Source organism: Garra rufa, chromosome 12, assembly GCF_049309525.1.
Source record: "Garra rufa chromosome 12, GarRuf1.0, whole genome shotgun sequence".
NCBI classification, from domain to species: domain Eukaryota; kingdom Metazoa; phylum Chordata; class Actinopteri; order Cypriniformes; family Cyprinidae; genus Garra; species Garra rufa.
In genome coordinates this window covers 14223244-14237565 of record NC_133372.1, presented here as the reverse complement: position 1 = coordinate 14237565, position 14322 = coordinate 14223244, and the positions used below count along the sequence as shown (strand labels likewise).

The window sequence follows — 14322 nt, the reverse complement described above, 5'->3', positions numbered from 1 at the left end:
TGGTTTACATGTTTTATGGGGACATTCCATAGGCGTAATGGTTTTTATACTGTACAAACTGTACTTTCTATGGCCCTACACCTACCCTACACCTAAACCTAGCCCTCACAGGAGATTGTGCACACTTTTACTTCATGAAAAAAACTCATTGTTGATTTATAAGCCTGTTTCCTCATGGGGACCTGAGAAATGTCCCCACAAGATCAAAATCTACTGGTATTCCTATCCTTGTGGGGACATTTGGTCCCCACAACGTGATGAATACCAGGTACACACACACACACACACATTTGTGATCTGGGTGAAGCGTGAGTCAGCATACTTGATATTCAAATGAACCCCTCCGCAAGACTGTGGAGGAGGAGGAACGCTCTTGTTGTTTGTTCCATCAGTCCCTATGCAAAGTTCATTTTGCAGTCTTGCTCCGAGCCACATATGTTAAATATGGCTGAGGTGCAGGCTTGTTTGCTTTGGAGCCCAACGCTATGTGTGCTCATGGTCTCCAAAGACACCCGGAGTGTAAGTTAAAATGTGCTGGGCCTAAACCACAAACTGCCTACTTAATTTCTGCCATGTGGACTGCATATCAAACTTACTCAATGTTGCCATGCTAGAAGTTCTCTAGAAATAGATCAAGACTGTATCAGGGCTATGCGATTTTGTTATTGGATTGTCTAATTGAAAGAGAGTCTATTCTGAGCTGCTCTGCCCGGGAGCGGATTGTGAGGTAAAGTTAATTCACATGGGGTTGCCAAAGCATGAGTTTGATCTCAGATATTCAGGAGTTCCACTGTGGCAGTTTGAATCAATTATACCTCTCTTTCTTCTTGGAGCTGTGTGAATGGCTGGAAGAGATTTGCACATGCAAATATACACACAGTCCCAAAAGCACATCTTATAGTTTATGCCAAGTACAGGCTCTTCTCGTAAGTGCAAGTAGTTGAATGATTATTCCTTAATCTGTGAAGATTAAACTCTTCCTAATACTACTTATGTGGTATGTTGGATTATGGCAGACATCTTGCTTCACACAGCAAAATATGATAAAATACAAACAATATGTCTATTGCAATAATGTGTTTGTCACTCTCTTTAATGTTGTGTGACAGATCAGATTTGTTTAATTAAATTAGGCTATACTGTTTTTTGAATTCCTTCTGATGTTCCTTCACGTTTATATCATGTTAAACTAGAAATAAAGAGGAAAAACACATTTATAATTTGTATTTCGTGATAAAACTGGCAGAATTTGAAAGCTGAGCTTTTAAAAGCAACAAAGCACAAAATTATTGCTATTACTGGGTGGCTGGCGCACGACAAATAATGAATGGAAGACGTTAAAAATTATTTCCAATCATTTACTGTATTATACTGTGAATAAAACAGCTTGTGAATAGTCACTTATATACCTCAGAAAAGACAACAATATAACTTATGTTAACAAGAGTCCACTTCTACCTTTAGAATCTTTTATTGTTGTTTTTAATTAAATACATGTGAGGAATGAAAGATTGGATGCCACAGACATTTAGTGAAATGAATATCTCATTGTAATCGAAATGATGATTGATTCACATGAATACAGCGATCTGTCTTGCCACATTAAAGAGCATGAAAAACACATTATTGCAATACACATTGTTTGTATTTTGCTATAAAATTGACAGATTATGAAAGCTGAGACTTTGTTTTATATTAAAAGTACCAAAAGCACAAAGCTTATTGCTATTATTGGGTGGCTGGCGCACTACAAATAGGCCTAATGAATGCAAATGAAGACGTGAAATATTTCCAAGCATACTGTTCCTGCGAGTATAACACATTCTGCTAATAATCCCACATATATTCAAATAAATTCCGGTGGCCTGGCCACTTCTCCCGTGCTCCCAATCTGGGCCATTTGCATACACAGGCTATTCTCAAAATATTATAAATTTAATTGCTACGATTTAATTCTCAAAACATTTCGACTTTATTCCTGAAACATTTCGACTTTATTCTCGTAATTTCGACTTTATTCTCAAAACATTTAGACGTTATTTTTGAAATATTTTAACTTTATTCTTGTAATTTCGACTTTATTCTCGTTATATTTTGACTTTAATCTTGTAATTTAAATTATTATTATTTTTTTAACATGGCACTAAAATGCTGTCGTATATACGAATATTTCTGTCATCTTTACAATCCTAATTTTCGGAACTGGGAAATGACTCATGGTCAGTTTTAATGTGTATAATGTCACAGTTATGTCTGTCTGCACTTTTGGTTTCTCCCATTGTCTCCCCCTGTCACTCTGTGATCATTGGTTTTGCCCTCGTTATCCCATTATCCCCATCACCTGTGTTTGATGATTTCCCTTTATAAGTCTGTCCTCGTCTTCAGTTTGCTGTCGGTCCTTAACGTTTGCTGGTGTTTCGTGTGTGTGGATATTGCTCTGTGTTCCTGCTTGTTCCAGTCCTGAAGTCATTAAAATATATATTTGTATCGTACGTCGTAATATATAAGTAAACAAACTAATATTTACTGAAATCGCATGTGGATACACACTTATTTGTGAAATGTCATTATAATAACTGTTCAAGTCAGTATCAAGTCAGAATTACAAGATAAAAACTTTCACTTTATAACTTACAATTGTGAGTTCTTTTTAACTCACATTCGCAAGTTCACAGTTCTGAAAAAAAATGTCAGAATTGTGTGTTTTTATTATGCAATTCTGAGAAAAAAAAGTCAGAATCGTGAGATGTAAACTCGCAATTGCAGGAAAAATTCAGAATTGATAAAAAGTCGCAATTTCTTTTTTTTTTTTTTTACATTTTTTATTCAGTTGGAGAAACGGGCTTCTATAGTTTCCCATTCCAATATATTTTAATGATTTATTTTTTGCTGTGATAGATGGCAAAGTTAAATTTTCAGCAGGCATTACCCCAGTTCTCACTGTCACATGATCTAGTTTGCTGATTTAAAATATTTCTTATTATCAATGTTGATTTTTGTGGAAACCACAAAAGTACATGAAGAGCAGCTTTAATTAGATTTTTTTTTTTCGTATCAGTGTCTTTACTGCCACTTTCAGTTAATGTGAACCATTCTTTATAAATAAAAATATTGATTTCTTTAAAATAGCTTTATATTTCTTCAACACCCTGGACTTTTGAATGGTACTGTAGCACTGAATCGTCCCTCTGCTCTTTTGTGAGTTCGCAGAGTTGATCTCTTTCCTGACGCAGAAAGAATCTAGTTCCTTATGGTTCCATAGGGAGGCCTGTGGGGTCCTGACACAGCTGAGGAGGAAAGGAACATCTGTCAGATTCTGCCACGCTCTTGCTTGATCTAGGACAGGCACTCTGTCTTCTCCTCACAGAACCTCAAATCCCTCTAATAGCAGTGACTTGTAGCCTGTTTTTACACAGCGGTGTTTAACGAAACCAGAAACTAACATTAAAGCTCAAAATATAGCTTTCCCAGTGAGGGAATCCGGCCAGTGAAGAAAAAGCAGATTGCACTGACTGCTTTCATTCTTCTTTTTGGTAGAGTGTATCTGAAAGAAGATTTAGTGCATTCGAAATCATTCATGTATGACAGTTGCGACAGTCAGTGAAGCTGGAGCCTTTCATAATTAAAAAAGCTGAATATTGCATTAGGAGTAATAATGTTATTTCTCTACAATTTAGCTCTGCACTAATACACAAAACCAAAAAAACAAAAAACAAAAAAAAAAACACTAGTCTAGGATGACTGATAAGGCACCCGTTTATCGCATACACATGTGTCTCATGCTGAGTCACTGATCAAAGGGTTTTGACCTGTGGAGTCCACTGGCATATGGATGTGTTTAGACTGCAACTATTCTTTATTGGTGTGGTATTTCAGCAGACATTCTGGCATGGAAACTTTTGGTATTACATTGCTCAGGCTATGGTTGGGATCTCTTGTTTCTTCTCTAATATTGACTATTAGCTTTTTTAGCCTAAAACGGTTGTTTAAAGCCTAGTTCAGACTACACAATTTTGTTGTTGGTTGGGACAGTCACTGTGTCAGTGTTTATGATTTTGACTCTTAAAATCTTGTCGTATCATGATCAAGAAACGTGTCAGACTACATGTTGCTACCCGACCATTCATCTCTTGCCATCTTTAAAGGGGTCATTAGATGCAAAACTCACTTTTACATGTTGTTTGAACATTAATGTATGTTGGCAGTTTGTGTACACAACCACCCTACAATGATAAAAATCCACCCAGTGGTATTTTTTTAATCTTTAAAAGTAATATACCATTTTTAAAATCAGGTCATTCTCAGCTTCTTGTCGTTGTGACGGCACACCGACAGAGATAGTAGATTGACACGAGCGCCTTACCTTAGACCTGCCCTCACCGAGCTGAAACAGTCCGAATACGATTGCCATTGTGTCGACTCAGGTGCAGAGGAAGACTCTAATTGAGCGATTGAGGTGTTCTGTTGTTGGATGTAATAATGAACATAGCAGTAGTTTACTCCCGACATCTGAGCCGCTTAAGAGGCAGAGGACAATGTTACTTTAGTTTTTAAAAGGAAAGCGTGGAATCCCGATCTACATATGCATCTATGTTTGTGTGAATCATTCGTGATGCAGCTTCAACCACAGCAGAAGTGAGTATAAGTTTTTTTTTTATGCATCTTTGCAAATGGCCTTTCTAAATAATGTGCTTGTTGGCAAGTTTTGCCGATAAATGCGGCTAAATGCAGCTAAATGTGGCTAAATGCGGCTAAAGTAAACATTACAGCTCGTAATCCCTCAGCAGAGAGGGGCGAGGCAAGCAGAGCTCATTTGCATTTAAAGGGCCCATGCGATAAAATGAGCTGATATTTTGCAGAGCTGATTTTGACAAGGTAAAAGGGTGTTTTTTTTACACTACTACTGAGAATTTTTAACCAAAGTATATTAGAGACTTTTCATTAAGACCCTAAAGAATCGTATGAACTTGTGGAAAATGGGCATCCGATGACCCCTTTAAAGATGTGCTTGTTGTCATCAATAACACGGGGCTACACAGAAGGTGTATGAGCGTAAACAAACAATAGCTAGCAAACAGCGTGTTTGCCCTGTCTTGGATTGTATAAAGAGGACAGTATGGACTGTCAAAGAGAACTGAGGTAAAATAATGTTTATTTAACTATTTTTCACTCTGTTGCCATAGTCCCTTCATCGTACACAAAAAACACAATTTGTTGAGTCAACTTAGAATGATTTGTTACCTGGCTGCCTTATAATTTTAAGGTCAGTCAACTCAAAAAAGTTTAGTCAACTTAAAACTTTGTAATATTTGACAACTTAGATATTTGAATTGATTCAAATTGATTCAGCAGGGTAACAAATTATTTTAAGTTTACTCAACATCATGAATGCAGGAGTATTGTTGCGATAGTTCCACGAACATTTCCTTCATTGTAAAATTCCAACTAGCAGGACGACACTTTGTCTCTCATTTGAAAGCATGTACGAAGAGGCTTCTGTGCTCCTGAGTGTTGTGGTCAGATAAGACTAAAATTGAGCTCTTTGGCATCAACTCAACTCGCCATATTTGGAGGAGGATGAATGCTGCCTATGACCCCAAGAACACCATCCCCACTTTCAAACATGGAGGTGGAAACATGCTTTGGGGTGTTTTTCTGGGTCGTGGATGGGTATTCCAGCATGACAGTGACCTAAAACAAACTGCCAAGGCAACAAAGAAGTGGCTCAAGAAAAAGCACATTAAGGTCCTGGCCCAGTCTCCAGACCTTAATCCTGTAGAAGATCTGTGGAGGGAGCTGAAGGTTCGACTTGCCAAATGTCAGCCTCGTAGCCTTAATGACTTGGAGAGGATCTGCAAAGTGGAGTGGGATAAAATCCATCCTGAGGTGTGTGCAAACCTGGTGGCCAACTACAAGAAACGCCTGACCTCTGTGATTACCAACGAGGGTTTTGCCACCAAGCACTAAGTCATGTTTTGCAAAGGGGTCAAATACTTATTTCTCCCAATAAAATGCAAATCAATTTATAACTTTTTTTGAAATGTGTTTTTCGGGATTTGTTTTCGTTGTGATTCTGTCTCTCACCTTTAAAAAAACCTACCATTAAAAGTTTAGACTGATCATTTCTTTATCAGTGGACAAACCTAAAATCAGCAGGGGATTGAATCATTTCTTCCTTCACTGTATTAACTGACTAACTGGGTTATTCATTTTTTGTTAATTGCAAACTACAAAAAAGCATAAAAATAAGCATAATAGTCATATTAGAATACAACCAATTAGAATTGGATGTAGACATTGTACTTCAGGTGTTCCTCAACATGCACACTCATCAAACTGTTGCACTATATGCAGTGAGCCACTATTTTGTATTCATATCATATTCACTGTTTACTATATGCAAAATTATTGCTATCTTGTCTTTATAGCCCTCACACCTTTGAAATAAAATCGCCATTGGCTAGTATTTTTTTTATTTTACTCCCCAGCCTGTGTATACACACATGTTAAATTTAAATGTTTATTGCACATGTTTATTGAATTTATCAGGTCTTAATTGAAAGGAATGCTACTTTATCTCTCTTATCACACTGTGGACCCCTTCTCTCTGGATTGTGGTTAAAAATGACCCCAGAGGACTTCAGTAGTAATATTAATGTGATATTGTTGCAATGTTTGTCTTGTTGCTAGGCAGACTATTTTGTACATCATAATGTTTTTTTTTTTCTTCTTGGCGGAAGATAATGTACAAATAATATTACACAATTTTTATTTCAACTATGTTCTTCTGTCATTTCCATTTTCTATTGTTCTGTAGTTTGTGATGAATCAGTAGCTTGTGGGAGTTGCTCTGCTGAGCAGTGTGAACTCTCCAGCTCTCTGCACGCTGTTGACAGGCCGGTGGACGTGGTTGGCAGGATCTAGGGCAAAGGCTTGTCTGAAGCCCCTTATTCAATGAGTTGTGACTTGTTGAGACAAAAGAACCAGAGCAGCTTTCTAACAGTCTGTTTGTGCCGCTTGGCAAGCTTGTTATTCTGACCAAAGTGTCAGAGATTTAGCCAGACTTCATACAGTGCATTATACATGCTGTCTATATGAATGTGCGCAGAAACTACAGACAACAGGTCAAACTAATTTTAGGTCAGATTAGAAAACATGCTTACTTTTATTATTTTTACAAATGTAACATAATATAATAAATTGACTTTTTTGATTACTCAAACATTATATATATCATTATATATGAGTAATGACAACAACTATATAGTATACTAGTTTATAAAATGCTCAACTTATTAGTCTTTTTTAACTAGTGTGAAGGAAATGCTTGGCTAATTTGTTTACTTGTAATGAGCAATACCACCTCTGGTTGAGAGACTTGCAGAGAAATGCATTAAACCACAAAAAAAAAACTAAAATCAATGGAAGCCTGTTGTGCTCGAGATTAGAATTTCAAATGATTTCATAATGTTAATAATATTTGTTGTGCAGATTAAACACACTGAATGCAATTTCTTTTATATTGCTTTTCTTTAGACATTTTTGTTAGTGTTCTGTTCTCTGCACTTTTTTATTAAAAACCAGCATCTGCTCTGCTTGGATGGGAGTTTGTTTGAAGTATATTGCATTTTATCAACAGTGATTTAGGGAGGTTTATACACATTGTACACTATTTAAAAAAAAAAAAATATATGTAATAAAGATGCCATTTGTTTTATGTCAGTTGAGGAAAGAACATAGTGCAGTAAATATTAAGTATCTTTTAAGCAAAGGCCTGTTTTAAAGTCACATTTTTAGACAAAGAACAAAGGGACAATTCTTATATAATATAACCCAGGGACACATTAAATATGGGTTCACTAGCAACAGCGATAAACATGGTTTGCGTTTTCTGAAGCAAATTATTGGCTGCCAAGAGCATGCTGACATTGAAATTCTAAAGGCAATTAGCACCATAGAAGCTATGAAGACAAGCCTATGTTGTGTTTACATTTCATGGTAATATTAGAAAAATTGCAACGTTTGATTTGTAAGGATTTTTTCTGCTTTTGCACAAAATACAAGAACCACAGCTGTAGATAATGCGTAAGTGTAAGGACCTCTTAAAATGGCATTTTTATGATGATAGATAGTAAACCTTTACAACGTTGTACGTCAGTTGGGTTGCTGAGCAGCCTTTTTTTTCCTGTTATGCTTCTGTTATGCTTTGGGTTTCACATGTTGACCGGAAATGGCAGCTTGGAGGCAGTGAGTGAGCTATTCCTTCCTGGCACTGTTTGTGTGTGTGCTTAACTACTGACATTAGTTCGTCTGTCTTTGTGTTTACAGCTTATTATATTACAATCTGTTGACTCTTTTTCTCTTTTTATGGTTATATAATTATACTTTCTGTAGACCATCATGTTTTTTTTTTTCATAGTTAAAAAACATTTTCTTGATAGGGAGAACAGTCATTTCTAATGGTTCTTCTAATGTTGCTGCTGATCAGTGCTCATTTCCATGGGCCATCCACCCCCTCAAAACTGGCATTCATCTGCAGTTGAAGTCAATGATGAGATTAAAACCACCGTATAATGGTTTAATCAATGAAAGCCTGTGAACCTAATTTGATTAGACTCCAAGAACTCTCCTCAACTTCAATTTTAGCTTTTGCTTTGCATGAAGCACAAGCAGAAAGGATTTCTCTCTGTCATACTCTGTAGCATTTCTCACTCACACTGGTAATTTGTCCTGACTTTCATGTGTATTGAATATAAAAAATGTAAATGCAAGTGCATTTTGTACATTTTATGATTTTATATGCATTTTTCTTTCTATTTGATGGTTCTGACTCTGAATCTCTCTCTTTCTTTCTGTCAGGCGGAGGCAAGACTGGCAGCTAAAAGGGCAGCCCGGGCAGAAGCTCGAGAAATCCGTATGAAGGAATTGGAGAGGCAACAGAAAGAGGTCAGGAGATTATCTGTTTGGCAGGCTCTTACAGTTTTACTGTTTATTCTTAGGATCTAGGAAATGGCCTGTAAGGTTCTACATAAGATGATAACTATTTCACACTGGCATTTAATTCACACTTTATGTGCAATGTCATAAAAGCAAGAGTGCAGTTACTAAATAATGAATATTTGATATCATTCAGTAATACTAAGTAATTGTTTTACTGAATAATATTCGATATCTTATGACTTGGGCCGTGTTGATATTCAGAACAGCAGCACTATTGCTTGTTTGATATTGCTTAAATGAACACTTATCTAATAATGTTTCAGTATAAAGTTCAAGAAACAAGAAATTGTTTTTTTATCAAGTTACATTTTAAAAACAACATTGCCAGTTTTGTCTGTTTTTGCTCTACCATATATATATATATATATATATATATATATGTGTGTGTGTGTGTGTGTGTGTGTGTGTGTGTAAATGTAAAATGTAATTTTTTGATCAGTTTAATTAATGCATCCTTGCTGAATAAAATATTTGAATGATAATAAAATAATAATACAAGAAGAAATTTATATTACATACACCTTAGCTTTTCAGTGGTAGTATACAGCCGAAGTCAAAAGTTTACATACACCTCGCGGAATCTGCAAAATGTTAATTATTTTAACGAAATAAGAGGGATCATACAAAATTTATGACTGACCTGAATATGATATTTCACATAAAGGACATTTACATATAGCCTACAAGAGAAAATAGTCAAATTGATAAAAAAGAACCTGTTCAGAAGTTTACATACACTTGATTCTTAATATTGTATTGTTACCTGAATGATCCACAGCTGTGTTTTACTGTATTTTGTTGTTGTTTAGTGATAGTTGTTCATGAGTCCCTTGTTTGTCCTGAACAGTTAAACTGCCCACTGTTCCTCAGAAAAATCCTTCAGGTCCCACAAATTCTGTGGATTTGCAGCATTTTTGTGTATTTGAAGCATTTCCAACAATGACTGTATGATTTTGAGATTCATCTTTTCACAGTAAGTACAACTGAGGGACTCATATGCAACTATTACAGAAGGTTCAAACGCTCATTGATGCTCCAGAAGGAAAAATGATGCATCAAGAGGCGGGGGGTGTAAACTTTTGAACAGAATGAAGATGTGCACATTTTTCTTATTTTACCTAAATATATAAAAAGTACTGCCATTGAAAAGCTACAGTAGATACTTCTGTGATACTTCGGCTCTTGTGTTTCCTTCTGGAGCATCAGTGAGCATTTGAACCTTCTGTAATAGTTGCATATGAGTCTCTCAGTTGTCCACAGTGTAAAAAGAGGGATCTTAAAAGCATACAGTTATTGTTGGAAAGGGTTTAAATACTGAAAAATGCTGAAAAACCACAGAATTTGTGGGACCTGAAGGATTTTTCTGAAGAACAGCAGGTACTTTAACTGTTCAGGAGAAACAAAGGACTCATGAACAACTATCACTAAACAAACAAACAAAAAAAATAAATAAAAATAACACAACAACACACCAAGTGTTAATTAAGAACCAAGTGTATGTAAACTTTTGAACGGCGACCATATGTAAATGTCTTTTATGTGAAATATCTTATTCAGATCCGTACTAAATAAAAAATATGCATTTTGTATATTTTTAATTGAATAATTTTAACATAAAATATAAAAACTATAATAATTGTAAGCTTTTACAGTTTTTATCTTCCATTAAAATAGCATGTAAAAAACACTCCCCAAGATACTGAGACCTTTATTGTTGTCATTTTGAATCAGCGTTATGTCTTAAAAGCTTTTGAGAATGTTTTTGATGACCTTTATACTCTTCTTCAAGCTCTTTATATCTTTCTATTCCTGTTGCAATTTCTTTATTTCTCTTCATCCTGGTCTCCCTCCTGTTTAATTAGATATATCAAGCGCAAAAGGTAAGATCTGTCCCTCCATACTCTTAATTTCTTTTAACATTCCTCATATGTGGTTATTAGAAATACAAGCTGCAGTATTTAGCATTTGTGTACTTCTGTCTAACTATGAATTTAATGAACATCAGCTTACAAAAATATAACCAAAGCCTGAAGACCAAAAAACAGGACCAGTCCCACATTCAAACCATGTTTTCCTTCACACCTGTTTTTAATATCCTCCTATTCTTTCATTATACTTTCATAACCTTTCCTCATTTGATCGTCTTGCTCTCCTCCTCTCTGCACCAGAAATACTATGGGCTGGACAGCAAATGGGGCCATATTGAACAGTGGATGGTATGACCTGTCATTATACCACACTGCCGCATGCAGTAGACTACTAAGATAGAATTCGCATTAGAAAATGCACACAACACAGGTCCCGAAAACAGTTAATCATAACCTAACTATTATAATGTCCTTCAGAGAATGAAATGTGATTGGTTGGTGTTGCATGTCTCTTAGGCAGTCTGTGTCTGATCCTCATTTCACAGGCTTTACTGGAGCAGTGGGGGGCAGGAGGCCCATCTGACATGTTAGGGCTTAGCAGAGGTGGTCATAACATAGAGCAGGATTATAGAGCGGTCGCGTGACCCACATCTTAAAGCACTCAACCCTCCCCTCCCACCCCTCCAGACACCCTGTCTGAGCCCTGTAATAAACCGTGATATGACAGACAGCATAATCTCTCAGTGCATGCTTTGTTCAATTTTTAGAGTCTTTGATAATCATGTGACCTTTTGACCTAAAACTTCCTGCTTTCTGTCCTCTTTTCCTGCTCTGCTTTTCAGGAGGACAGTGAGCGGTATTCCCGCCACTCTCGGAGACATACCTCGGTCTGTATCGCTCCCTATGCTTTTCATCCTTTTTATTTAATATTACGCTCTTGCTTTCTACTTTCCTGTGTGCTCTAAAATTAAATCTGCCCCCAGTCATTACTTTTCTAACTCTTTCTTTAGTCTCTTTCTTTTCCATTTTTCCTCATTCTGTCCTCTTCTCCATCCCTCTCTTCCTACATGTCAGTTTAGCTGCAGGCTTGTAGTATGCTTAGATATCAGATGTACATCACTCAAAAATTAAAACCACCTTATTCACCTTAGTCACAAAGAGGAGAATTTTGGACTAAATTCCATTTTAATTTTTACGTGTTACAATAAACTAGGGCTGTTCGATTTAGAATTTTTTTTTTTGCTCATCTCTGTAATCAGTTCCTCACTGTTGTTTCTGTTTTTTTTTTTTTTTGGAACATGTTCTACTAATCTTGATGTAATGAGATGATATGAAGGCTCACTTCCTTTTAAACATCCCTAATATTTGATTATAGGGATGCATCTATTATCCCTTAATGTAGTCCGGAGCAGCGCTCAAATCTCTCTATTGTGGACAAAAGAATAAGCCAGTTATTTGATTTAGCCACGCTTAATGCTCCAATTAGCCACCCTAAATTAATGTTTATTCTTTTTATATACTTTAAACACTGAGAACAAATCTGTGTTTGTACATCAATCGTCACCTTAGAATTATAAGGTTCTATCTGCATTCTGAGCACTTTCGAGATATTGAGCTTCAAATTTTTTGTGTTCCATAGACTTCTGTAGATAAAACCATTTTTGTTTTCTAAAAAAAGGCCCCAAATGTACATAGCTTACAAAAGAAACATCAAATAATGTAAATACATTGTCACAGAATAAGAATATGTGAATAACTCATTTTTGACAAAAATGTCAGATAGAACCTTATAATTCTAAGGTGACGCAATGTCTGTACTGTATGTTTTAGGTACAAAACAGCTGTCTGTTGTATTGGTATATGACATGCAGGATCACAAAATGAAATGATGACATAAAAGAACATCTGCAATCACCGATTCTTTAAAACAAGCCATTTGAAGGAACCGGTTCACAGAAATGAATCAGACCTCCCATTACCATTAGCAAGCAACAAGGCTACTGAACTTAAAGAGGCTGTTAAAGAAGAGTCAAAATCATTTGATGGAATTGATTCCAACCTTTGGAATTGATTCTCTGTTCCCAGTGCCTCAGAATTGATTCTTTTTCTATTTTTGAATCAATTCCCAGCGGAAAAAGAACAAGGACCTAAGATTTCAGGCACCATAAAAGTATCATAAAAATAGTGCATATGTTTTTTGTGCTAAATTATTTAAACCTATATAAGTAGTTGAGAAACAGACGATTTAGGCAAACCCCAAACTGCACATTTACTTAACTATCCAAATTGGGACATAGACTTATACTAATTTTATACACAGCAAGTAATTCAGTTGAAGTCAAAAGTTTACATACACCTTGCAAATCTGCAAAATGTTAGCTGTTTTACCAAAATAAGTTGGGTCATATAGAATGCATGTTATTTTTTATTTAGTATTAGTTATTAGATAAATCCTTCAGATCCACTAAATTCTTTGATTTTTCAGCATTTTTGTGTATTTGAACCCTTTCCAACAATGACTGTATGATTTTGAGATCCATCTTTTTGCACTGATGGCAACTGAGGGACTCATATGCAACTATTACAGAAGGTTCAAATGCTTACTGATGCTTGAGAAGGAAACATGATGCGTTAAGAGCAAGAGGATGAAAACTTTTTAAATTTAAATATCAGGGTAAATAAGAAATTTTGTTTTCTGGGAAACATGTATCTTCTGTAGCTTCTGAAGGGCAGTACTAAATGAAAAAAAAAAGATATTTAGGCAAAATAAGACAAATTTACACATTCTGTTCAAAAGTTTACACCTTTAATGCATTGTTTCCTTCTGAAGCATCAGTGAGCATGTGAACCTTCTGTAATAGTTGCATATGAGTTTCTCAGTTGTCCTCAGTGTAAAAAGATGTATCTCAAAACCATACAGTCATTGTTGGAAAAGGTTCAAATACACAAAAATGCTGAAAAATCAAAGAATTTAGTGGACCTGAAGGATTTTTCTGAAGAACAGCAGAAAGTTTAACTGTTCAGGACAAACAAGGGACTCATAAACAACTATTTTTAAACAACTATCACTTTGCATGATCCATCTTATTTGGGTAAACTATTAATTATTTTGCAGATTCTGAAAGGTGTATGTAAACATTTGACTTAAATTGTAAATGCTATAACCTAACCCTAAGCCATACCCTAATAGAAAACTTTCTGCATTCTTACAAAAAAAAAAAGTTTACTTACTTTATTTTTATACCATTTTCTCAAAAATAAGTTTTGTCTCACTAAATTCGATTACAAATTTGTGGTAGGTACAAATGTGGTAGGTACAAACACAAAAATATAATCACTTTATACATATATATATATATATATATTTGTTGTAAAGTATACATCAAGTTATCTTTTGTTATCTTATTTGACACATTTGTTTTTCTAGGGGGTACAAGTTAGATATTTGCTATAG

General features: G+C 35.4%; 1 protein-coding gene across 8 annotated transcripts in view; it reads left to right on the top strand.

Moving 5' to 3' along the window:
- The window catches only part of LOC141346724 (leucine-rich repeat flightless-interacting protein 2-like), a 58003-nt gene that overhangs the window by 17369 nt on the left and 26312 nt on the right, over positions 1-14322 (top strand). For 7 of the 8 annotated variants that reach the window (XM_073851666.1, XM_073851667.1, XM_073851664.1 and 4 more), the window contains exon 2: positions 8860-8946. In XM_073851666.1, the coding sequence (XP_073707767.1) occupies positions 8860-8946 (87 nt within the window). Of the gene's footprint in view, positions 1-8859; positions 8947-10862; positions 10881-11168; positions 11217-11710; positions 11756-14322 lie in introns of all 8 variants that reach the window. The other variant, XM_073851668.1, reaches the window with a different exon arrangement.